We start from the raw sequence: 24,902 nt of genomic DNA, 5'->3' as shown, positions 1-24,902 counted from the left end.
TCAATAGTCTTAAATAAATAAATCTGCCATTACTGAAACAGGAGCCCCAGTGGAATATTTTATCAGTCTTTCTTGTATGAGCTATGTTTCCCTAATTGGGGAGCTTCCAATGACATGGTCTGTAGAGTATTTATGTTGCTATAGCAGAATTGATATGGAATAAGAAAAGCACTACTGGAAGACTTGGAAAATATACCTTCTCTTCCTAAAACATACTCATACTCCAAACATTCCCTAACTCTCTTTCTGCTCAAAATCATACAGTTTGAGAAACTGATATTCTCAAGAACTGGTACACCCCTCCCTTCATTGGGTCAATGGATTGGGAAAGATCATGTGACCAGGTTATGGCCAGAAAACCTCTGCCTCTGAGCATAATGACAAAGCTTTAAAATGCAGCTAGAGATCAAAGAGATGGATGTCACCTTCTTTTGCTGTCAGAATAAGAACTCTGCTTAATAACAATTTAAAAAGAAAGAGGATTAAGTGAAATTGATAATACTCTTCTTGGATATAGACTGGCTTTTCCCTCATTTGGTAAGCTTCAACAAAGGCTAAAGTACCAAAGTCCTTTCTTAAGTTTTATCTTACATGAACAGACCCTTTTGGTTTTATCCTATTAAGGTCTGATACATTTTCAATCATCTAAAGTCAATTATCTGAAAGAATATATCAAATAGAAGATGAGTTTTAGAGTCAGACTAACCTGAATTTTAATCCCAGCTGTACCATTATATTAGCTTTGTGATTTGGGCCATGATATTTAAGCTTTCTGATCTTCAGTTTCTGATCCTAAAAAACATGACTATTAATAGTGATCCTACTGGGAATGCTCTGAAGTTGAAATTAGATAATGTATTTAAAGTGCCTGGCAAAGAATCTGACACAGAGTACGCACTCAAAAAGTAGAAGGGTATTATCATCTTATGATTGTGGTAGCAATACTAACATTTTCATTATTATTAGCTAGCCAGTGGAAGAAAGTAAGAGTGCAAGGATTCAAAAGAACAAGATACAAATTTTTTTCCTCTTCTGTAATACACCATTACTCTTTTGGTACTTTGTTATAAAAACTAATTATGCATATCTGGCTCTTCCTTAACTATTTTTTCCTGCCTCTTCTCTGCACTGTTTTCTTCACCAACTTAAAATTCTCACCCAGACCAAACCTTTTTAGGTTTCTTAATTAGGTTTCTTAAAACTCTTTTCACTTTAAAGCCTTTTACTCATTCTGTTCCCTGTGCTCTTGGCCTACCTTTTCACAGATCTGTCTTGAAGTCTTGGTTTAAACATCGCTTCTACAGAGAAGTCTACTCTGGCCACCCAATCTAAGTAGCCAGACATTTATTAATCTCATGACATCCCCTAGTTTGTTTCTTTTCTAACACTTTTCACAATTTTTGATTGTACATTTGCTTATGAATTCCCCCTGCCCCAAAACTATAAGTCCTGTCCTGTGAGGGTAGTGACCATATCTGCTTTATTCATTCATCAGTATATCTCGGGCTCAGTTTACTCAATGCTTATTTTGTGAATGAGTAAATAAAACAACAAATGTGAGCTAGGAGAGTGCCGTGGGGTAAATAAAGCTAGCTTATGATTCCCCACAAATAACTGGCCATAGTTTGTTCTGCAACAGTAGAGACATGCAACGTGATTGAGCCATTGAACTTTTAGGGGCACATAAATAACAAACCATTCAGTTATGTTATATGTACCAATCGATGAGTATTGACTAATGGCTTAAAAAGTAATACCATGCTTTTTTTCCCCTCTCTTTTCTCTAGAATGGCCACATCTGTTGCTCAGTGGATCCACAGTGCCTTCAGGAACTGTGAAGTTAACTGTCTCACTGGAAATTTCTGTTTAAAGAATGTTCTTTCATTAAAAAGACAAAAAAAAAAAGTTGAAGTGGATGATTTGTGGGCAGCTAAGTGCAGCATTGTTAACAGCTGAGTAAAGTTTCAATTATGAAATTTGTGGAGCTTGAGAAAATCACAAAAGAAAACTTCTTGGGGCAAAACTAGACCAGAATTCCACCTCAACTGCGTCTGATGTGGGCATGTAGAAGAATGGGTGTGAAATACACACCATGACATCACGACCTCTGGATGTAAAGCCTGAGCTTCCAGGAGCTTTGGAAGCCTCTAGCTTCACTGGTGCAGAAAATTTTCCTCTAGATCAGAATCTTCACAAATTAGTTCAGTTCTTCACTGCAAAAAATAAAATGTAAGGCAGTGAATGAATTCTGTTTTCCGAAGCAAAGCAAAGAAGCTATAACATGTTATGTGTACAGTATACACTCTGAGAAGAAATCTGAAATGAGTTATTGTCATGATAAAAATAATGCACAGGCATGGTTACTTAATATTTTCTAACAAGAGATGTCATCCTTATTTCCTTGTTTTACTGCACTTAATAGTATTTGGTTGAATTTGTTCAGTATAAGCTCGTTCTTGTGTAAAATTAAATAAATATTTCTCTTACCTTATAACATGTCCGAGTGTCTGCATAATATGTTCCTTTTCCCCCACAGATGCCTCAGTATACAAACTGCTTTCTAGTTCTGCCGATGAGAAACTCCCACCCTGCTATTCGCGAACTGAAAGGTGATTTTCACTACATTACATGCCGAAGTGGCGGTGGGGTGGGTGATGGATACCTTTGTTCTGCCTCTCTGTATCCTCTCAATCACCTTTTACCCTGCCTCATATCCTGTGGGCTGACCTATATACGTTGTATTAATAGGTTCTCTTGTCCTCTGGATTCTGATTCGGTTTGACCAGTGGCGACCACCGGCAGGATATCAGAAAGGACGTTTGGATATTTATTCTGCTGGCTCCTTTCCTGCCAGGTTACTACCATGATTAGCTGTGTCACTTACTGAAGGTGACATCTCCTGACAGGTGACCCTCTCTGTTCAGCTACCCCCTCCGGTTTTTGATAACTTCTCTTTGCTTCTTCTGGCTTAGAGATAATAACAACTCTGGCTGCTTTGTCCTTTCAGGTATCCGATCGATTTCTTGTTGTTTTCCCTATTTCCTATTGCGTCTTTATAAATCGTCCCTTTGTTAAACTGTCTTTAATTAGCCAGCTCGAGTGTGCCATCTGTTTCCTGCCAGGACTTTGACTGATATACATAAGGAGGGGAGTATGTGAGGGTTGGGAATTGGTCCTTCACAATTTGATATAAAAATTTAAAGAATCCCAATCTTAGGAGGCATTATGATATTACATGTTAAAATTTTTGATGCACTAGAACCTCAGGAGGAAAAAAATTAACTTATTAATGCCCAATAGAGGAGTTAATCCAGTATTGCCCTAGTCATACAGGCAATATTTTGTGCTGTGTGAAAAAGGAAATAAAGATATTATTAAATTCACTTTTAGTTTAGAGACTTCTTTAAAGAAAAAAAAAAAAAAGGAAGTGAACAGTATATGACTCCCACAAGCTACAGAAATGGTAAAGTGGCATTTTAACTACCCCTTCCCCATTGTTATGGGAACAACCTAACAGGAGCTGAGCTAAAGGATAATTTATAAATGTCTTAATACTTTGGCATGTGTAATATTTATTGAATGTGTGAATTCAAGTAGCTCTCAATATTCCCTGGTTTTACCATAAACGATTTTTTCTGCAGCCTTTTTTTTTTTTTTAATTTTATTTATTTATTTATTTATTTATTTATTTATTTATTTATGGCTGTGTTGGGTCTTCGTTTCTGTGCGAGGGCTTTCTCCAGTGTGGCAAGTGGGGGCCACTCTTCATCGCGGTGCGCGGGCCTCTCACTATCGCGGCCTCTCTTGTTGAGGAGCACAGGCTCCAGACGCGCAGGCTCAGTAATTGTGGCTCACGGGCCTAGTTGCTCCGCAGCATGTGGGATCCTCCCAGACCAGGGCTCGAACCCGTGTCCCCTGCATTGGCAGGCGGATTCTCAACCATTGCGCCACCAGGGAAGCCCTCTGCAGCCTTTTTATATTTAATTTAAAATTTCAGCAGAGCAGTGAAAGGAATTTTAATAAAGTAATTTTTTTTTTTTTTTTGGCTGTGTTGGGTCTTCGTTTCTGTGTGAGGGCTTTCTCTAGTTGCGGCGAGTGGGGGCCACTCTTTATCACCGTGCGCGGGCCTCTCACTATCGCGGCCCCTCTTGTTGCGGAGCACAGGCTCCAGACGTGCAGGCTCAGTAGTTGTGGTGCACGGGCTTAGCTGCTCCGCGGCATGTGGGATCTTCCCAGACCAGGGCTCGAACCCATGTCCCCTGCATAGGCAGACAGACTCTTAACCACTGTGCCACCAAGGAAGCCCAAAGTAATTTTTAAATTTTACTTAAAAAAAATTTTTTTTGGCTGCGTTGGGTCTTCGTTGCTGCTTGCAGACTTTCTCTAGTTGCAGCGAGCAGGGGCTACTCTTCATTGTGGTGTGTGGGCTTCTCATTGCAGTGGCCTTTTTTGTTGTGGAGCATGGGTGTAGGTGCGTGGGCTTCAGTAATTGTGGCGCACAGACTCAGTATTTGTGGCTCGCGGGCTCTAGAACACAGGCTGAGTAGTTGTGGCGCACGGGCTTAGTTGCTCAGTGGCATGTGGGATCTTCCCGTACCAGGGATCGAAACTGTGTCACCTGTATTGGCAAGCAGATTCTTAACCACTGCACCACCAGGGAAGTCCTAAGTTTATTTTGGGGGGGCATTATTTACTATGGTAACTAGCAATTTAATCTCCAAGAGGGTATTAATTTGAAGTTTTTTCTACATATTTCTCCCATATATACATTTGGGATTTCATATTAAATCTCCCTAAAATATATTTTATTTGCTTTTATGAAGAGAGTGAGAAATAGTATGTGACTGTGCATGTGTGTATACACACACATACTCACAATCTACATCCATATATTTGTATATATTCATCGTTTATGCCTCTGGAAGAAGAAGCAAGGCTGGAACTGCATACTCCCAATCTGTTGTCTTTGTAGGGCTCTGAGCATACTGGTGGTTTTCAGAGTCTGGTTTCCATAGACTTCTGAAAGAAAGAAAAGTCATAACAGTGAGAAGAAAAGAGGGCAAAAATAAGATTATGTTCTTCCAAGGACCTTTGAACCAATGAATGTGTTCAGATTGAATTTTTCCAGATCCAGGAATATATATGTATACATATATATATATATATATATATATATATATATATATATATATATCCCTTATCTATATATATAAGGGATCCAGGAATAAGTTTATCAAAAGAGATGCATGGTCTTATGGAGAAAATATAAAACCACCTTGAACAAATTTTTTTTTAAGTTCTAGAATATACCTAGGTACTGTGTAAAGAGTTTATACAATGAGCCAATTTCACTGCAACAGTCCAGATACCGCAGTGAATAAAGTGCGTACAGAGGGGAAGCACCCACACATTGCTTCCTCATGGAGCTGACATCCTAATGTAGGGAAAAGGAAATAAATAGATGCTATGTCAGGCGTTTTGAAGAAAAATTAAGCTGAGTGAAGTAGTGATATGGACCAGGGTGCTAGTTTAGATAGGGCGGGGGTGAAGTCCTTTCTAGGATAAAGTGACACTGGAGCAGATACTTAATGACGTGAGGGAGTGAGGCATCCACATACCTGGAGGGAGAATAACAGGCAGAGAGAACTGTGTGTGAACAGGTCTGAGGTGTGGCCTGAGTGGGCTGAGCCCACTGAGCCTTGCAGAGGATGTGGTCACAGGAGCGGCTGCTGACCACATCACATAGGTTTTCTTAGGCCATCAGTAAAGATTAGCATTTTTATTCTTAGTGATTTGGAACTTGTTAGAGAAATGTGAGCATAGCTCTGACATAGTCTGATGACAATTAAAGAATCCCTCTATGCCCTTTATGGAGAATAGACCCGGGATTGGGGCCAGGTGGCGGGGGTGGGGTGCTGAGCTTGGGTACAGGTGGTACATTTATACCACAGAATTTCCAACAAGATGATAATGAATTTGGACTAGGATGGAACATTGAGGGTGAGAAGTGAGGACCATTTAACATGAAAGAAGATCTGCTTATGTGAAAAAATGGGTAGGAAGACTAAATGTCATAAAAGTGTCACATCTCCCCACTAGTGCTAATAAGGAAAAAAATCCTGAACTATTATAGAAAAGCAAATGGCCAAGAATATTTTGAAGAGTTATATCTGGGGGCAGGGGAGACTTATTCTATCATATATCAAGAGGATATAAAGCTATAGGAATTAAGAGTCTTTGTTATGGGAATAAATAAAATAAATGACAGATCAATCTACAATAGCATCAAGACCTCAGAAACATCCCATGCACAAATGGATACTTAATATGTGACAGAGGTTATACTGAAGAATTGGACATGTGGAAATTGCTTATGGAAAAGCAAAAACATAAAATTATGTCCTTATTTCACGCATATCAACTCCACATAGATAAAGGACCTAAATATAAAAAGCAAAATAAATTTATGGAGACATTTTAGGAGAATGCTTTCTGACCTGGGGATAGTTTAAAATAGACTCAAAGGGCATATATCATAAAATCATAGTTAAATTCTACTATATGGAATAGATGAAAAGACAGGCCATGGACTGGAAAAGATATTTGGGTATATATATTCACAAAGGATTGATAACCAGAATATATGTGTTTAAAACTCCTAAAAAGGAAAAAAATACCCAATAGAAAAATGGTCAGAAGACATACATAGCTGTTTCACAAGAAAGGAAATCCCCAAATGGCAAATAAACATGAACATTCGCTTGGGCTCCCTAGTCATCGGGTAAGTTTATATTAAAACCATAATGACAAAATATTTTTTAAAATCAAAAACATTAAAAAGTAGGATAACACCAATTGTTGGTGAAGATGTGAAATAGCAGGAAGTCTTGCACACCAGTAGTGGGATATACATCACACTTACCTCCACGCCACTTTGGGGGGCAGTTCTGTAATAATCTAAAGTCGAGGATATGCACTTGTCATGATCCAGCACATACTCCTACATTTATGATCTAGAGCTGCACTGTCCAATACAGTTGACACTGGTCATTTGTGTCTATTTAAATTTAAATTAATTTAATTGAATTAAAATTCAGTTCCTCAGTTGCATGAGTATATTTCACGGGCTCAATGGCTACTCTGTGACTAGTGGCTAGTGGCTACTTTACAGACAGCACAATGATATTTCTATCATCCTAGAAAGTTCTAATGGACAGCACTGATCTATAGGAATGCTCATAAATGTGTATAAGAAGACATGCAAGAGATATTCTTAATAGCGTTATTTGTAATAAAATTCTAGAAACCATGCAAATGTCAATCAGTGAGATCAGCAATAAACAAAATGTGGTATGTTTATATTTCAGACTACTCTTAGAGGATGCAAATGAATACATATAGCAACATGGATGAATCTCAGAAACATGTTGAGTAAAAAACAAGATGCAAAAAAGGAACATTTTTTACAGTATTTACATAAAATTCTTAAACGCAAAACTTTGTGTTATATTTATGCAAGTACAAATATGCATAAAATGCATATCAAAATGCATGGGAATGATGAATATCAAATTATGAGAGTGGCTGTGTCTGAGAGGTGGAAGAGGGGTGCCAGGTCCACAGGGTGTGTAACTGTATTGGTAATATCTGTTTATCGTTTTATTCTGTATATTTCAGATATTTCAAAATAATGCTAGCTATTGCTGACGTTCAGGTAAATGAATTTACAAATTGACTAAATGTGGGGTTTTTCTTGTTTTGGGGGGTTTTTTGTCCATGCTGCATGGCATGTGGGATCTTAGTTCCTGACCAGGGATGGAACCTGTGCCCCCTGCAGTGGAAGCTAGGAGTCTGAACCACTGGACTGCCAGGGAAGTCCCTACTAAATGTGTTTTCATTTATATTTCTATACCCCAAACTAAGCCAGTTAGTTTTTACATGCACGTATGGAAGTACCTAGATCTGTGGAAGCAAGGCTTTAAACAAATACACACCGTAACGCCTACAAGATTTCTATTCCTAATTATGTTTTTAAATAAATACAATACTAGTTAAAGACAGGTAGTAAAAGAAAAAAAATGATCACATGATCTCACCACCTTTGGTACTGGTTTTATTTTTCTTTGCTCTTTGTCAAATGCTTACATATTTTACATTGTTGTAATCACAGTATCATTTTTATTTCTACATTTTGCATAATATTTTATTGTAAACAATGTTTATATTATTATAAGTTTATAAAAATTTAAGGACTAGTAAATATTTCATTGATCTGTTAGAAATATAGTTTATTTCCTTCTAACTTTTTCACTGTTATAGGTGCTGCTACAATTCATATGGTGTAAGTTATTTTTTAAACTATATTATCAACAGTAGATTTAATGAAGCAAATTGTGAACTGTTCGAATAATGTAGTTTAGCTGAGGTATAGTTGATGTACAATATTATATAAGTTTCAGGTATACAACATAGTCATAATTTTTAAAGGTTATATTACATTTATTGTTATTACACATATTGGCTATATTCCCTGTGTTGTACAATATATCCTTGTAGCTTATTTATTTTATACATAGTAATTTGCACCTCTTAATCCCCTACCCTTTTCTTGATTTAATGTGTTTTATTGCTTGTCCAAAGGCTGTATCAAAGAACATCCACTGGTGATGTATGCAATTACTTTTTTTTTTGATATATTTTATTTATTTATTTGTTTGTTTATTGGCTGCGTTGGGTCTTCTGTGGCCGTGCACGGGCTTTCTCTAGTTGCCAAGGGCTTCTCATTGTGGTGGCTTCTCTTGTTGCAGAGCACAGGCTCCAGGCATGCAGGCTTCAGTAGTTGTGGCTCATGGGCTCTAGAGCACAGGCTCAGTAGTTGTGGCGCACGGGCTTAGTTGCTCCGCGGCATGTGGGATCTTCCTGGACCAGGGCTCAAACCCGTGTCCCCTGCATTGGCAGGCGGATTCTTAACCACTGCGCCACCAGGGAAGCCCTGCAATTTTAAAACAACCTTGTTGCCATTGGATATTATGAATTTAATTTTAGCTCTCCATTTTAGTTTTTTATAAGTGTAAAATGGTACGTTACTGTTTTAATTTTAATGTCTTTAAATAACTGTGAGGTTAAACTTATGTAGGCATTGCCATTTTCTACATATGTCCTTTGCTCATGTATCTCTAGTCCTTTGATTAATTATACATAAGATAAACAGTAAAAAATATTCATGTATAATTGTTGGAAATCCTTCCACGAATTTTTGCCAATGTTTTTCTCAAAATATTTAGTTTTTATAGTTTATTTCTTTTCATTTTTAGTATAAAGAATTTTAATATGTATCACTGATGGTTACTTTTATAACCTCTTATATTTGTTCAAAATTCATAATATTACATCTCCAAATAGTTCCCTACATATATTCCATAAATGGGAAAGTCACCTCCTCTAGAAAACATCCAAGAACTATTTGAGTTCTTCTGAAAATCAAATGAAATTAGTTTTCTTAAATTTCAACTTAATGTGTGTCATGTTGATCCTAGTTCTGTTCACTGGGACATATTAACTCATCTTCAAATATTCTTCTGGAACCCTCTTCTTCCACTATTAAATTCCTCTAATTCCTTTAATCTGTCTTGAGAAAAAAAATCTCAGTTGTTCTCTTCTAGATGTTTTCCTGTTGTTCATGTGCCCGTGTATGTGTCATGTCTAGAACTAAACACCATATTCCAAGAGAAATATCTCCAGCCAGGGACACACTTGGTTTAGGACCTGAGACTATAAATAAGGACTCCTTTACTGAGCTTTATTTTACAGAGAAGCAAAAAAATTTTTTTTCCCAATTCACCAACTGAGCTCTTCTAATATATTTGAAATTCATAAAATCTTTAAAATGCTAAATAAGAGAACATTTATATTCAAATTATATTCTCCCAAGTGTGTTTATGAAATCATCTTTCTTAGAGCTTATTCAGTGCTGTATAAAATCGTGTTCTATTCGGTGGTATTTCACTATTCCATAAAGAATCTAGTAGCATGTATTTTCTACTTCAAATTGAATTTTCCTAGTAATTTGGGCTTTTCATCTATAGTAAATACATTTCTCAGTACAGGTCTTTGTGCATCATTTCATCATCTCTAAAATATATTCCAAAGGAAGATAGCTTTGCCTTGTTATGAAGAAAACAACTTGATTTTATTTTAGTAATTTGAATCATTTTAACTGTGAAGCAAAGCCAGTAGAAACAGAGTCGTATCACCTTGGTGAAATTCTCACTCTACATAGAGTGGGACACCAGTAAAACACTTCATTAAATGATGATTAACAATAAAGATAGTTATTGCATAGGCATATTTAGCCCATGGCTAGCACAGAATAGACTATCAATACTTTTATGCTCTATAGTTTTTTTCAGCTTTATTGAGGTATAATCCACAAAAAAAATTGTAACATATTTAAAGAGTATATCATGATGAATTGCAATTTGTATACATTGTGAAAGGATTTCTGCCATCTAGTTAATTAACACATTACATTCATTACATATATATATATATATAGAGAGAGAGAGAGAGAGAGAGAGTACATTTAAGTTCTACTCTGTTAGCAAATTTCAATTATACAGTACAGTGGTATCAACTATAGTCACCATGTTCTACATTAGATACTCAGACCTTATTCATCTCAAAGCTGAAAGTTTTTACCTTTTTACCAGCCTCTCCCTATTTCCTCTGTCCCTAACCCCTGGCACCCACATTTCTACTCTATGTTTTGACGAGTTTAATTTTTTATTTCATATATAAGTGATACAATGCAGTACATGTTTTTCTCTGTCTGGCTTGTTTCACTTAGCATACTGCCCTCTAGGTCCATCCATATTGTCACAAACTGCAGGATTTCCTTCTTTTCGTGGCTGAATAATATTCCAATATATATTGGAATATTATACACACACACACAAGATCTATATTCATTCATCTGTTGACAGACATGAAGGTTGTTTCTATATCTTGGCTATTGTGAAGAATGCTGCAATGAACATGGGAATGCAGATATCTCTTTAAGATCCTGATTTCATTTCCTTCAGCTATATACCCAGAAGTCAGATTTCTGGACCATATGGTTGTTCTATTTTTAATTTTTTGACGAAACTCTATACTATTTTCCATAGTGATGGCACCTATTTACATTCGCAACAGTGCACAAGAGTTTCATTTTCTCCACATTCTTGCCCAAACGTGTTATCTCGTCTTTCTGATGATAGCTATTCTAACGGGTGTGAGGTAATATCTCATTGTAAAATTAATTTGCAATTCCCTGATTATTAGTGATATTGAGCACCTTTTAGTGTACCTGTTGGACATCTGTATATCTTCTTTGGAAAAATGTCTATACAGATCATCTGCTCATTTTTTAAATCAGAATGTTTCTGTTTTTTGCTACTGAGTTGTGTGAGTTCATATATTTTGGATATGAACCCCTTATTATATATATGATGTGCAAATATTTCCTCCCATTCCACAGGTTGCCTTTTCATTATGTTGATTAGTTTCTTTGCTGTGCAGATGCCTTTTAGCTTGATGTAGTCTTACTTATTTATTTTTCCTTTTACTGTCTTTGCTGTTGGTTTCAAGTCCAAAAAAATCATTGCCAAAACCAAGGTCGTAGCTTATCCCCTTTTGTTTTTCTAGGAGTTTTACAGTTCCAGGAGCTTTACAGTTTTGTTTTTCTAGGAGTTTTACAGTTTCAGGTCTTAAATGTAAGACTTTAGTCCATTTTGAGTTGGTTTTTGTGTATGATATAAGATGGTGGCCCTGTTTCATTCTTTTGCATGTGGCTGTCAGGTTTCCCAAAATCATTTATTAAACACACTAACATTTCCCCATGGTACATTCTTGGCTCTCTTGTCGTATCAATTGACCATACTTCCATGGGTTTCTTTGTAGGCTCTCTATTTTGTTTCCATTGATCTATGTGTCTACTATTATGCCATAGATTTAGCATGTCCATGGGAGAATGTGAATTTGGGAGGCTCTTATCTCCATCTTGGACCAGATTCTACCTATAGCATCAGGTCTTAGACTAAGGAAGAATGAAAGAAGTTCCAGCTCACATAGAGTCCAGAGAGTTGACTAAAAGTGAGTTTGAGGCCAAAGCCTCGTTTAAGGGCCAGAGAGTAAATAGTTCAGGTACACATTCTCTGTTGCAACTGCTCAACTCTGCTATTGTAGAGCTAATATATCAAGGTAGAGCATGTGTTGGAGAGCATAATACATAAGTGAATGAGTGGCCATTTTTGGCCAATAGCCCATAGTTTGTCAACCTCTACCCTATGCTACATGAACCAGGGGAAACTTCAACAGCAATATATGTAGCCCATTGGATATTCAGAAATTTGTTGCCCCAAACAGTTGTTCTCTTTCTTATATGTAAACATAGAGAAAATGCATGATCAAAATCCCAAAAGCATTTTAGTAAAGCCAAAGTGAAGGGATCACATTTGCTGAATCCACACATAACCCACCTCAGTGAAACTTGCCTCCTTCTTCCCTTAGCCCCAAACTCTCTACCTTTTCACCCTAAATCAATTAAAGCTGAGGATCTATGTCCACAGAAAGGCTTCTGCCTTTCCAAAGATCTATAAATGTCTTACTGCTGCACATGTGAAGACCTCAGGGCTCTAGAAACTGATTCTCAGGATTCATCAGGCATAAGGGACAGAGCCAACCAAACCCAGCACCCAGGATTTTCTTTCCCTATTTGACATGTAGAGGCAAGTGAGTTTATCTTCCCTAATTTTGGGCTAAGTGGAGTTACCACTTTGGAACCCAGGGAGGCAGACTCATATTTTCCCTAGGCCTGACAGCCTAAGTATGCTCACCTACAAAATGGAGTTAAAAATACTGCCTACATTGTAGGGCTTTTGTGAGGATTTAATGAATATTCATAAGTATCTAGCCCAGTGCTGAATATAAGTATGCAGTAAGTATATTTTTCTTAATACTTATTATTATTCTCAGGTGCCAAAGAGGCTGGTAGAAGAATCTCACTCTTAACTCCTTTACAAAAAGCCAGTAACAGCAACCTAAAGCCACTAGTTTGCTACCGATTATTCTGTTAAATTTTCTTCCCAAGAGATATTCATTTATTCAGATCCTCAAATGAGTCAATCTTTCCCTGTTAGCAAATATAAGTCATACTTTCTACATTTCTCTTCCTGAGCCCGTTACATATATTATTATTCAAACACAGATATTTTTCTTTCAGAGCCTAGAGGCAGCTGCAACATCTAGCTCACCAGGGCTCTTGGAAGCCCAGTCTTGTCCTGGCTCCTCTGGATATGAGGCAGATGTACCAGAGGGCTGTCCCATGAGGGCTTCTAATTTAGCCAAAGCCCTGCAGAGAAAGACTTCAGTTCCTCAGTTCAGAAAAGTTTGGGAAAGATTGCAGAGCAACCTGATTTCTAACTACCAAAACTGTAAGAGAGATAGATTTAGATTTCTTTAGATCCCTAGAAATAGCAGCAGAATGTTTCTCCATTTGAAACAAATGAAGGCTAAATATCCTTAACATAAGCTCTAAGAAAATATTGCCTGCTCAGGGCAAGTCCTACCCACTGCCCTCTGAAGTGGTCCATTTACTATCTAGCAGGACCAATACAGGATCCCAAGCTAATTACCCCCACTCAAGGACGTGCCAGCATTTACAGACAGCTCTTTTTTAGTTTATGTCCTCAAAGATATCTGCATCTTGGGGTTATTGGAGGGGCAGCAAGACTAGTTATCCAAAATTCCCTTAAATATTCTGAGAGTAGTTAAAAACCAAGAATGTGTTGGACCTGAGTTCACATCTCTGCCCTGTCATTTTCTAACTTAATCATGGTGAAGCTCACTTTCTAAAAAAATGGATATCCTAACATTATTGTCCTATCGACAATAATATCTAATGTACAAAGTTGTCAAGAAGATTACATTCTTTTACTTATTCATATGTTATATAGTCACTGAAATTAGTGGCTTTAACTGGGAAAAGAAAGAAAATCAAAGAAGGTTCACCATAGGACTGAATACACAGCTAATCCTGATATAAATAAATAACTTTGTGAGTTCCAAAACAAAACAAAAGAAATTGAAAGGTACTCCTAAGCTTTAAACCAACTTCCACGGTTACAATGCAAATGATGAGCAATACAAAGAAAGAGTGACGACTCCCACTTTAAAAGCAGGAGCTCTGCCCAGGTCCTGGTCAACTCACAGCCATGCTAGGGTGCTCTTTGGAGGGAGATGTAACAGCGCTCTGGTTTCCTTTCCTGTCTCCTTCTAGATCCTACAGCTGAGAACAATATATGCCTCCCTGCTGACTGGAATTTCTTTATCAATCCTAGGAGAATCCGAGGAGATATTTTAAGAGCTTTAGCCCAATTCTCTGGCACTTGGCAGCTAATGAGTCTTGCTCTTTATCTGGACCTAAGTTTTGTTTTCCTCTTTCCTAAGATGTACAGGTTCCTCTCTTACACCTAAACTCCTATTTCATTAGGTTTGAAACCTTATATAGCTCTTTCAAATCCCCTCCCAACAACTAGAGTCTGAATGACTACATAGAAAGCTGCCCAATGAACACCAAATTGTTTTATGATATGAATGAGGAAAAAAATGGAATTGCTTTAAGCTATTGATATTTTAATGTTGTTTGCTACTGCCCTTAGCCTAAATAATACTTAAATTTTCCAGGGGAAATTGGAGACTATGGTTTATCAGTAGGAAGGTAGTCAGCGGATTGAAAATCAGGAAAGCATTGTGTTATGGGGAAAGACGTCTGCAAAAATCTGTTGCCAGCAATAATTTGGTAGGCAGATCTTGTGCTTACTGAATTGTAGCTCTAGGGAAAGAGGTTAGAAAACAATGTTAGTGCATACAAACTAGTGTTGTCCGCATCTGGGACAAGAAAGAAATGAAATGAGCTCCGGAAAAAGTTGGTCACTTTATAAGCGGAAATGAGAGGGAATAGAAAAAAATCGAAAAATGTGGGCCATCAAAGTGTTGGAAATATCTTTGTTTCTAGATCCTAAGCTGTAAGTGATGTGATTGAGAAAGGCTTGGAGTAACCAAAAAACTGCTGCTGCTCAAAGTGACTTAAGTCTTGCAACAAAGATCACACACATTAATAGCCATTTTTAGCCACCATTAAATTTAGAAGAAACAATTGGAGGGATCAGGCAATAAAATCAAGCTGATTAGAAACCAACGTCTGGGAAGCATCTTTGGGTATGGTTACAGGCACATGGTACTGATCACAAGCAAATAGACCTGAAGCTTTGCTCATGAAGAAATTGCATATCACATCAAACCACGTGGGTGGTCTCAGGGAGCTGGTAATTAAAGAGCATAAAATAAACATTGGGCAAACAGTGGGCCCACAAAACTCTGCAGCCCCAGGAAGGCACAGCCCACTTCAGATGTGCAAGGAGGATAAGAGATAAGGAGGAAGCTTCCAAAGGATAGAGTCAGGGGGCCACAGAGCACAATGTGCAAAAGAGTTCCTTCCAGAGAGCTGATTCAGAGAAAAGTCAAAGATCTCCCCCTGCTCTCTGGGTTTGTCCAACTGGATTACCTCTGACCAGTAACGGCTGTGTCTCCCTGTTTTACCCTTTCCAAAAGGAACTGTTCTTTATGGTGTATATCAGGGATGGATACTAAGTGCATACTCACAGGACTGTGAGAAACTGTATCTGATAGATTGTAGAGGACATGCATTATCTGAGATCCTGGAAATGACTGTAATCTTGATGTGGGAAAAGGGGAGAGAATGAAAATTTGGTAACCAGAAAGAGCAGGCAATGGTGAAAATGCTAATATTTTGCAATACACATATTCCCTTTTCTTGGACACATAGAAAAACTACATTTCCCAGCCTCCTTTGCAGTTAGGTATGATCAGGTAATTGAGTTCTACGTAATGGAAGGTGGGCAAAAGTGAAGTAGTCTAACTCTAGGCATAGTCCACATAGCCTCCTGCAGTGGTGGGCTCCAAAGCCCTAGAAGTAAGTAGAAAACTACAGCCCATGGGCCAAATCTGGCTCACTGCCTTTTTTTTTTTTTTGCATATTTTTATTAAAAGTAACTTTTTCAAAACAAAAAAAATCTTTAGAAGAGCAGCATTTTTGCAAATCTCTTTTATATCTGACAATAGAAGACAGCTGGATTCTCTTGTCAGCTTCTTTATTCAACATGTTGCTTTGGTTGAAGCATATAAAGAAAAGCTGGCCTCATGGTCATGCAGTTGGAAAAGGAACTTCGTGAAACTTCTGAAAGGGTTTCAGGTACCCCCAGGAGTCCTCAGACCATACTTTGAGAACCACTGGAGTAAACTATACTGTTTCTCAGTTAGAGACTATATGGCTATTGAATCAGTATTAGACCAAGATATTTTAAACAGGGACTTCGCTGGCGGTCCAGTGGTTAAGACTCAGCACTTCCAATGCAGGGGGCACAGGTTCGATCCCTGGTCAGGTAACTAAGATCCCACATGGCGCATGCACTGCCAAAAAAAAAAAAAAAAAAAAGACATTTTAAACAAATTGCAAAGGGTGGTAGTAGGGAAGGAAACTTGAATTCTCCAATTAACTCTATTTTAAATATCAACTTTCAACTTAAGTTCAAAACTTGCTCTTAGCCAGCCAAGATTACATATTAGGTTTTTTCAAGTTTACTTTTCCAAACTAAGAAGAGAAAGCAACATGTCATACAGAAAGTTCACATTTGTACAGTGTCATTACGGTTTACAGACTCCTGTGTCCACCTGATGCCATTTAATCCTTAGAAGGCAATTGATAGGGGAGGAAAGCTTGGAGCAGAGATGCAACTTTCCCAAGATCGCCATCAGTAAGCAGGCTTCCTCGTGACCAAGCGATGTGCTCACAGGACAATTCTGCTCTGTCTCTAATGAAAAAAACGTCTGTCTTGCAAAAGCTGGCTTCCCAACCTGGGAAGAGGGGACTCTTTATTTATGTTCACTTTTTTCACATATATACAACAGACAGCATCTGTTCTAGAATCCACCCGGATTTCATTTGACACAGACTATCAATACGATATGGCTGCAGGAATAGCAAACTGAAAAGACAAAGCATAAAAGACACGGGTCTATCTAATTAATAATTAAGGCACAAAAGGGCAAGTCATTAAATGAATAACAGAACAGCTGAGCTTGATGGAAGAATTTTTTTTTTTTCTCGTGCACATACTTTTGGAATTCCCACTGTCTGTTGTCCAACAGACACACCTGCCCTGTTTCGAGCCAGCAGGAGACGCAGTGGAAGTGAAAATCATGGTCACAGACTCCCCATGCAACGGGGCACTCTTCAGAAGTAGCAGATGCCCGGTTAGCTCAACATCCTATGGAAAGATCCATAATGTGGTTCCTGAAGATGGCACAGTTATGAGCCACAATATCCCAGGCCCAGAGGGCTACTGCATTTCATTTTTTTCACTTCAGTGTGCTTCTTGCCCGTGCTGTTGCTGGTCCCCCTTGGGGTGTCCATATCCATCAGTGCTGCCATTTTGGAAACACACCCCCTGTGGTCCTCCCTGCCTGTTCTGTACAACCATGAGCTAAAATGGCTTTACTTTTTTAAATGACCTTTAAAAATAATAATAATAATATTCCACAACATTCAAAATTATATAAAATTTAATTTGTAATGTCATAACGTTTTATTGGAACACATTCACGTTCATTTCTATATTGTTTATGCCCGCTTGCACACTAAGTGGCAGGGTTGAGTAGCTACAGCAGAGACCATGAGTGGTGCCCTCACTGCTGCCCCCTGCTGACTCAGTGCATTCTACATTGCAATGATGCAGTTATAACTTGACCACATTTTGACTGCCATCCATATCACTGTACTGTAACATTTTATTTTATTTTATCCTTTTACTATCAGTGCATATTCGTCAGGTGAAAACAAGAAAGGAAGAAAAAAGTGGACTTCCTATGGTGCATGTTTGAGGCATACTGGAGTGTGGATTATTTTGTTAGCAAATTAGGTGGCAAAGCATTGTGTTTTTTATACAATGACCTTTTAGCTGTGGTAGGCAAAATAATACCACCACCAGCCCCAGATGTCCATATCCTAATTCCTGGAACCTGTGAATATGTTATTTTACGTGTCCAAAGGAACTATGCATACATAAAGTAAAAATATTAAGGAAAAATAGGAAATTTGCAGGTGCAACTAATTTAAGGGATCTTGAGATAGAGATTTTAAAATTTAATCTAGATACAAGACTTTATTTACAAATATTTAGATTAATAGCATTTTGGCACATCAAATGAAGAGCACCGCAGTCTGAATAAATCCTGTCACAAAAACAATAAGACCCACTGTAAATAATTTTGTAAATCAGGGAATTGCACCTCAAAAAGCCACAGTCTTTAGTTGTGACGGCTACCTTGTATCCCAATGGGTAACTTTTTCTTTTGTTTTTGTAAATATATACGCACACCAGCAAGTCATGGTCCCTGGGGGAGTCCCCTGTGATACAACACTATAAGCAAAATGGAATGCTGTAAGTCTTTAACAGAATGTACCAACCTATTCTAGGAATCTGGTTTTTAAAAAAGTTAAAGGCAAACATAAAAATGATGCCACAAATTCACCAAATCCTATTTTCTGCACATTCCACTTTTGGGTTTTATTTAACATTGACTGTATAATATTGTTATTACCACATGTTTACAACCCAGAAAGACATATTTTTTACTTTAGTGTCTGTAAAAAGGGATTTAAAATGTGTAATTTAAACACTGCAGCTGACCTGAATGAATTTTATATTATATGCTGAGGTTTACCTATCCTACTTCAAACAACTTCTCAATTCCCAGTGTGAAGCATGAAGTCAATTAGAAATCAATGAACAGAAGTGAAGAACTTGTTAAAATATAAGTTTGTTGTCTTAAGAAATAAGATTGTTTCCTTTGCAATACAGTATTTTCTCAGTGGCCAGAACACCCAGAGCAAAGTAATAACTTACTTTGTATCAATACAAACACTGAAACACCATTAGAAACACCTTCCCTTTAACAAAACAATTTATGCCAACATGACATATAATAGCCCCTCATACTAAGAACACAAAGAATATCTTAAGTTATTTCACTGCATTGTTAAAAACACACAATTTAAAATCCCTTAACAACAGTCTGGCTGTCTGGTTCAGAATCTCATCATTCCAGAAAGGCATTGAGACCATTATTACCCTAGTGGTTCTAATGTATTCACAATGGTCCTTACAAAGGGAGAAGTGGGGCAGTCAGTCAGAGGAGGAAATGGGATGATGGAAGCAGATGTAGGAGTGATGTAATTGCTGGCTGGGGCTGTGAGGCAAGGAATTTAGGAATCCTCTAGAGACTGAAAAAGCAAGAATTGGATTGTCCCATAGATCCTCCAGAAAAATCACAGACTCCCCAATATTTTGATTTTAGCCAGTTAGACTCCCTTTGGATTTTTAACCTCCAGAACTGTAAGATAATAAATTTGTGTTGTGTTAAGTCACTAAGTTTGTGGTGTTATAACAGCAATAAGAAACTAATACAATAAGTCTTGATATTACCAGAGCACATATTGAAATATTCCCAACTGACAGGAAAACAATGTCCAGAAAAATTAGAAAATTTAAAACAAAATATCTTATCACAGTAGAATTTATTTACAAAGGTAAAGAAAAAAATAAGGCTGCAACCTAAATACATTTTCCAGTGGCTCATTTGTTAGCCAAGCAAGAAAGCTGTTTACTTATGGTGAGTTAATTAAATTGTGTTTGATTGCAGCTAAAGAAATACATCAGAAAAAAATAATTCAAAACTATTACCCTTTTGATGAGAACAGTTGCTCAAAAAGTTAAGGATATTGGAGACAACACGGAGAGTTGACAAAAACATTAATCATAACGTAGATGATTTTGAGTGGTTTGTTTTGGTTCTTGATGAGTAAATGTTACCTATACCACTCAGTTGTTTATTGGATGCCAAGTTTTACGTTACTGAATCATCTGAGTGGAACAGCTACAGCTGAGTACCTTTTCAGAGAAGTTGAAAAAAACATTAATTCAGTACAACATAAAGTAGAATCTGCTAGGATGTATTACAACCGATGATGGTAAAAATATGTGTGGAGCAGAAAAAGGTTCCGTTGGACAAATTCACAAAGTTTGTGAAAAAATAAGGTATTTAAAGCCTATGGTTGTTAATTGTCTTAGTTATGAGCAAAGACTGCAGAAAATATTTGAATCTATCATGTGTTATTGAAACGGAAGTGTCAACAGTATATTTCATTTGCTTTCATGGATTTATCCATCTCCAGTTCCATGAATTTTTGTCAGAAATAGAAGCTGGATTTCTTACCCTGCCCTACTACACAGTACTTTGATGGTTTAGCAGTGTTAATTTATTGTCAAAATAAACAGACTCAAAATTAAAATTTTTCTGAACAAGGAAAGCTGTGCTCAGCCACTTATCATCAAATACTGAATGACTTTGGAAATCATCTTTTTCCACAGAATTAATAATGCTTACTGAATTCAACCTAGAATTTCAAGGCAAAATAGCACTTACATGTGAAACACATACACTGTAGTCATTTCCATAACAACCTAATTTTGTTTGAGCCACAGGTAACCTCAAGCTGCTTTATATACTTTCTATGCTGTAAATTTAAAACAAAAACCCAAATCTCCATTCCCACATAAATTTGCAGTGATATGCTTTCCCAGCTCAGACTACCGTAACAGCAGTATTTTTGGTATCTCGATGCAAGTACAAAAATTTTCATATTTCATAATCCATATAATGGTTCAATTGAGGAGCTTCCTTCTAATCTTCAATCGGAAGTGATTAGTCTACAATGTAATGATAGGTTAAAAGGCAAGAGAAGAATCTTATAGAATCCTGAAACTACCTTTCAAGAGATGAATATAGTCAATTAAAATCATACACTCATGGATTGATATCAGTATTGGCAGAACTTATCCATGTGAAAAGATGAAATAAGAAAAAAAAATTCAATACAGACTAGCATTAACTGATGAACATTTGTAGTCATTTTGACCATGGGGAAAGTAATTTAAACCTCAATCAAGCAAAATTGTATCCCTCCACAAAATAATTCAATTTTTCTCATTGATAGGCTTGTATTACAAACTATACTCAGTTATCATATTTTGAAATTCATCTAAATAATATTTGCTGAAATTTGTTTTCTCTCTTGTTCAGTAAGTACCTACATAATATCTTTGATTTTGCCTCTTGACTGGCAAAGCCTAAAATACTATCTGGTCCTTTACACAAAATGTTTTTTGACTCTGATTTAGGAGAGGTAGAGCTATTAGATACCAGCAGACTACAATACTAATCACTAGATGGAGGGCTGATCACTCAACAGTCAGTTGGATCACTGAATAAGAAATTAACCTTCATTGTCTGAAGCCACCAAGACTTGTGGGTTGTTTGTTACAACAGCCAGTGTTACTTACCATGACTAAAACAACCTTTTAATTACATGATTGAAATTCACATTTAAGGAAACCTCAAAAACCATGAGAATTTCCAGGAAGTACTAACTCACTTTGGGAAAAAGCTACAGATGCATTACCTTAGCAAAGTAAATCAGCACAGGGAATTCATCTTTCATTAATTCAGCCAACATTGTTCAAGGCACTGTGAGGAAGGTTATATGCAAGGTTGATTTGATGTTTCTCTTTGAATTATAAATTCCCACTTATTTCTGAGTTGAGTAATTTAATGCATTTAAATCAATAAATCTTTAGAAGCCAGATGCAATCATTTATTCAAAGGAAATCTTCCCCTAGATGAAGAAAGAACATGCGTTTTTGCTTTCCTAAATGAGCAATTTCTCATTCCTTGGAATAATGCTAAACTGTTCCTTGCTTGCAAACTAGAAAAGAGTAAATTTTGAGGTCTGAATAGGACATTGCTTTGAAATACCCCCAGAGAGAGCACTAGGCGAACTTCTGTAATAAAATGCAGCCACCAAATTGTCAATATTTGTCCCAGTTGCATGAAGAACTACAGAGAGCAAAACACTGAGGAGAGAAATTCTTTTTTTCCCATTTTGCACTGTGAAGTGAAAAACTACCTGAGATGATAAACATTTCACTTTCTGATTCAGAGTAGAATCAGGTCCATAAAATTAAATTATATAAGCATGGCTCAATATTTCTTTTAAAATCACATATTTTAAAAATATTTTCTGCTTGTGTTTAATATGATTGTGTATCCCAGATCTCATCTTAATCATTCTAATTAATTTATCCCCAAATGTTCCTAAGCATGAGAATCCCTTGGGGTAAGTGTTTGTTAACATGTCTGTTTTTGTACCCAGAAACTCATTCATTAGGTCAAATGAAGGCCTAAGACTCTGTACTTTCACAAATTCACCTTGGAGGTTTAAGTGGATGCTGCATATTTTGAATGGGGCTCACTCAGCCTCCATTCTGCCTTCTTAGAATCTCTTGCAGCTAGAGTTCTGGCTGCAAATTAATTCCACTAGTTAGAGTGCACTTGCAGAAAATTTGGAAGGTGGAAGCTACCTTTCTGCCCCTTTTTGGCTATTTCTCAGGCATGGTTGTGGTCATGAGTTTTCTCAGGTAATATTTCAGTATCTGTTGTCCAGTTTTCTGTATGTTGAACAGTGGCGGTTTCAGAGGTAGTAGCGGTGTCCCTTTTTCCTGGCATAGTTCCAGTGATGACCTATTGTTCTAGAATGTTCCTGGAGGCCCAAACAGGAAAGTACCTTTTTATATAACTTCTAACTATTCTGTAAGCATCTAATTCTCTGCATTATGTCAGTTCCTGCTTAAAATATCCAGAGTTGTTTCTGTTTCTTCAACTAAACTGTGACTAATAAAGAATATGGCATCAATGTTAACATTATACCACAGTGGGTTCTACCAGTACCATTGTTTCTGTCTCTTAGAAACCTATTCTTTTCTCGTTGTATAGGAATGTGTTTGTGAGAAGATTCATTAATGGCATAAAGATGCCATTGAGATCCTGGGTTGATATTTGGACAGCAAGTATGATTGCCCACTGATTCCCTACTCCACCTCCCTTCCCAACACAAAGGATCCAGGATCATAGTAAGCCTTTTTACCATTGCTTCTCCAGGTGGGGACCACCCTTAGGCTGAGACCACAGACCCTTTCTAGAAGAGTGGCAAATGTGATAGATGAGGGCAAAAGACCATCTGAATATAAACTTCATAAGGGCAGAAATTTCTGCTTGTTTTTTTTTGTTCAATGTTACAATCCTAACACCTAGAACAGTGCCTGACAGCACTGTTACATAATAATTACATAAAGAATTTTATGAACTGATGAATAGTCAGTAAATATTTGTTGAATAATGAATTAATATAGCACTGTCTAAAGGAGTTACTACTTCTTATCAAGGTAAAACTTCCAGAGCCTTGTCTTGCCTCAAGGTTTGAATGGTGTATTAGGGCTAAAAAAAAAAAAAAGAATATGCAGGGTCTAGAAACAAGCATTGGACCTACATAGTCTGGAATTTTACTTACCAACCTAAATCTCTGAATACTATGATTTTCACCTCTTTGCCTTGTTCACTGGCTGGCCACTCTGTAACCCTATGTCGTGTTTCAAATGTTGCTCTGAGCTAGTATTGGTCACTGCCAGTCCATCAAGATATGTCCTGGAAATGACTCTGCTAGCTTCTGTTGGAATGCCAAGCCTACCTTTGCATGGTTTTGGTTTTCTAAACCCCTTACAATTAAGTGGGTGTTGATGTTATAGCTTGGCCTTAGTAATAAGAACAAAATCTAAGTTATCAAAATCAGCACTCACATTTAGAGTCAAGTTGCCATTAAGTGGCTTAAAATTAAGCCCCAGAACACTGGACTAGTACATACATCCCTCTTGCCTAAGGTCAAGATTGCCCTAAGAAATGGTATGGCTGATGGTTTGTGGTGGACACTGAGGTGTAAGAGCTATAAGAAGTAGGTTATACAAGTTGATATAAACTCTGCTGAGGAAAATTTTATTTTATTCATTTATATCAGTCCCACTTGCTGATCTTTTTCATCAAACATGGAATTCCCAAGGTTTGAATAGAGGGGAGCTTTGGGACAAGAATCCCCAAATAATATTTCATCTAGCTCCATGACTTGTATCTTTCTGCTAGGGTTCCCTCACTCCCATTATCATGCCGTATTCACTCTTTAAAACCATGATCCACCAATGGAAAAAAAAAAAAAAAAAGCAAATAAACTTAATAACTTTCTGCACAGCTGGGCTCTATCAGCATTTTAAAAAATACCTATGATTCTAAGATAGATAAAATTAAACAAGAGGAAAATATAAACCACATATAAACTATCTAATTCCCTGAGAACTCCCTTCTAGCCTTTGTAAAGGCCCGATACATTTTCACCTAACTTGGCCTCCAGCCCTCTTTGATTCTTTCTTATTTCCATGAGACAGAATGCATCTCTGTCCTCAGATACGCTGATAAATTTCCCAATCTTTTCTCTTTGGCAAAAATATCTTCTGTTCCAGTGAATATTGAGGTTGCTCTTGTACAACTCAATTAGCCTTTCTAAATCACTTAGCCCACATCAGAACAAAAGATTAGATTTTATTTTTATGATTCAGCTTCCAATCACTGTTTGAACTTATCCATTGGTTTAATATAGCAAATATTTGTTGGAATCATTTCATGGACCAAGGATTATGCAAAGTTCTAGGCATACAAAGATGAGTGGCTGCTGCCTTTCCCATCAAAATGCTGTCTGTGGTACCATGGACAGAGTCACAAAAACCAACTAAAATGCAAGTCATGATATGACTTGAATTGGAAACTGAATTATCAGAATAATT

At 37.1% G+C, this 24,902-nt stretch overlaps 1 protein-coding gene and 1 pseudogene across 4 annotated transcripts in view; one reads left to right on the top strand and one right to left on the bottom strand.

Moving 5' to 3' along the window:
- The window catches only part of NELL2 (neural EGFL like 2), a 443,340-nt gene extending 440,846 nt beyond the window's left edge, over window positions 1-2,494 (top strand). For all 4 annotated transcript variants that reach the window (XM_067009131.1, XM_067009130.1, XM_059081587.2 and 1 more), the window contains exon 21: window positions 1,788-2,494. In XM_067009131.1, the coding sequence (XP_066865232.1) occupies window positions 1,788-1,838 (51 nt within the window). In that variant the 3' untranslated portion in view covers window positions 1,839-2,494. The remainder of the gene's footprint in view (window positions 1-1,787) is intronic.
- A 14,645-nt stretch (window positions 2,495-17,139) lies between these two features.
- Window positions 17,140-17,569, bottom strand: LOC131766865 (E3 ubiquitin-protein ligase RBX1 pseudogene; annotated as a pseudogene).
- Window positions 17,570-24,902: the final 7,333 nt, after the last annotated feature.

This window comes from Kogia breviceps, chromosome 12 (assembly GCF_026419965.1).
Source record: "Kogia breviceps isolate mKogBre1 chromosome 12, mKogBre1 haplotype 1, whole genome shotgun sequence".
NCBI lineage: Eukaryota > Metazoa > Chordata > Mammalia > Artiodactyla > Physeteridae > Kogia > Kogia breviceps.
Note: the sequence above shows the minus strand (reverse complement) of the source record. Positions and strands in the feature narration are given on the sequence as shown.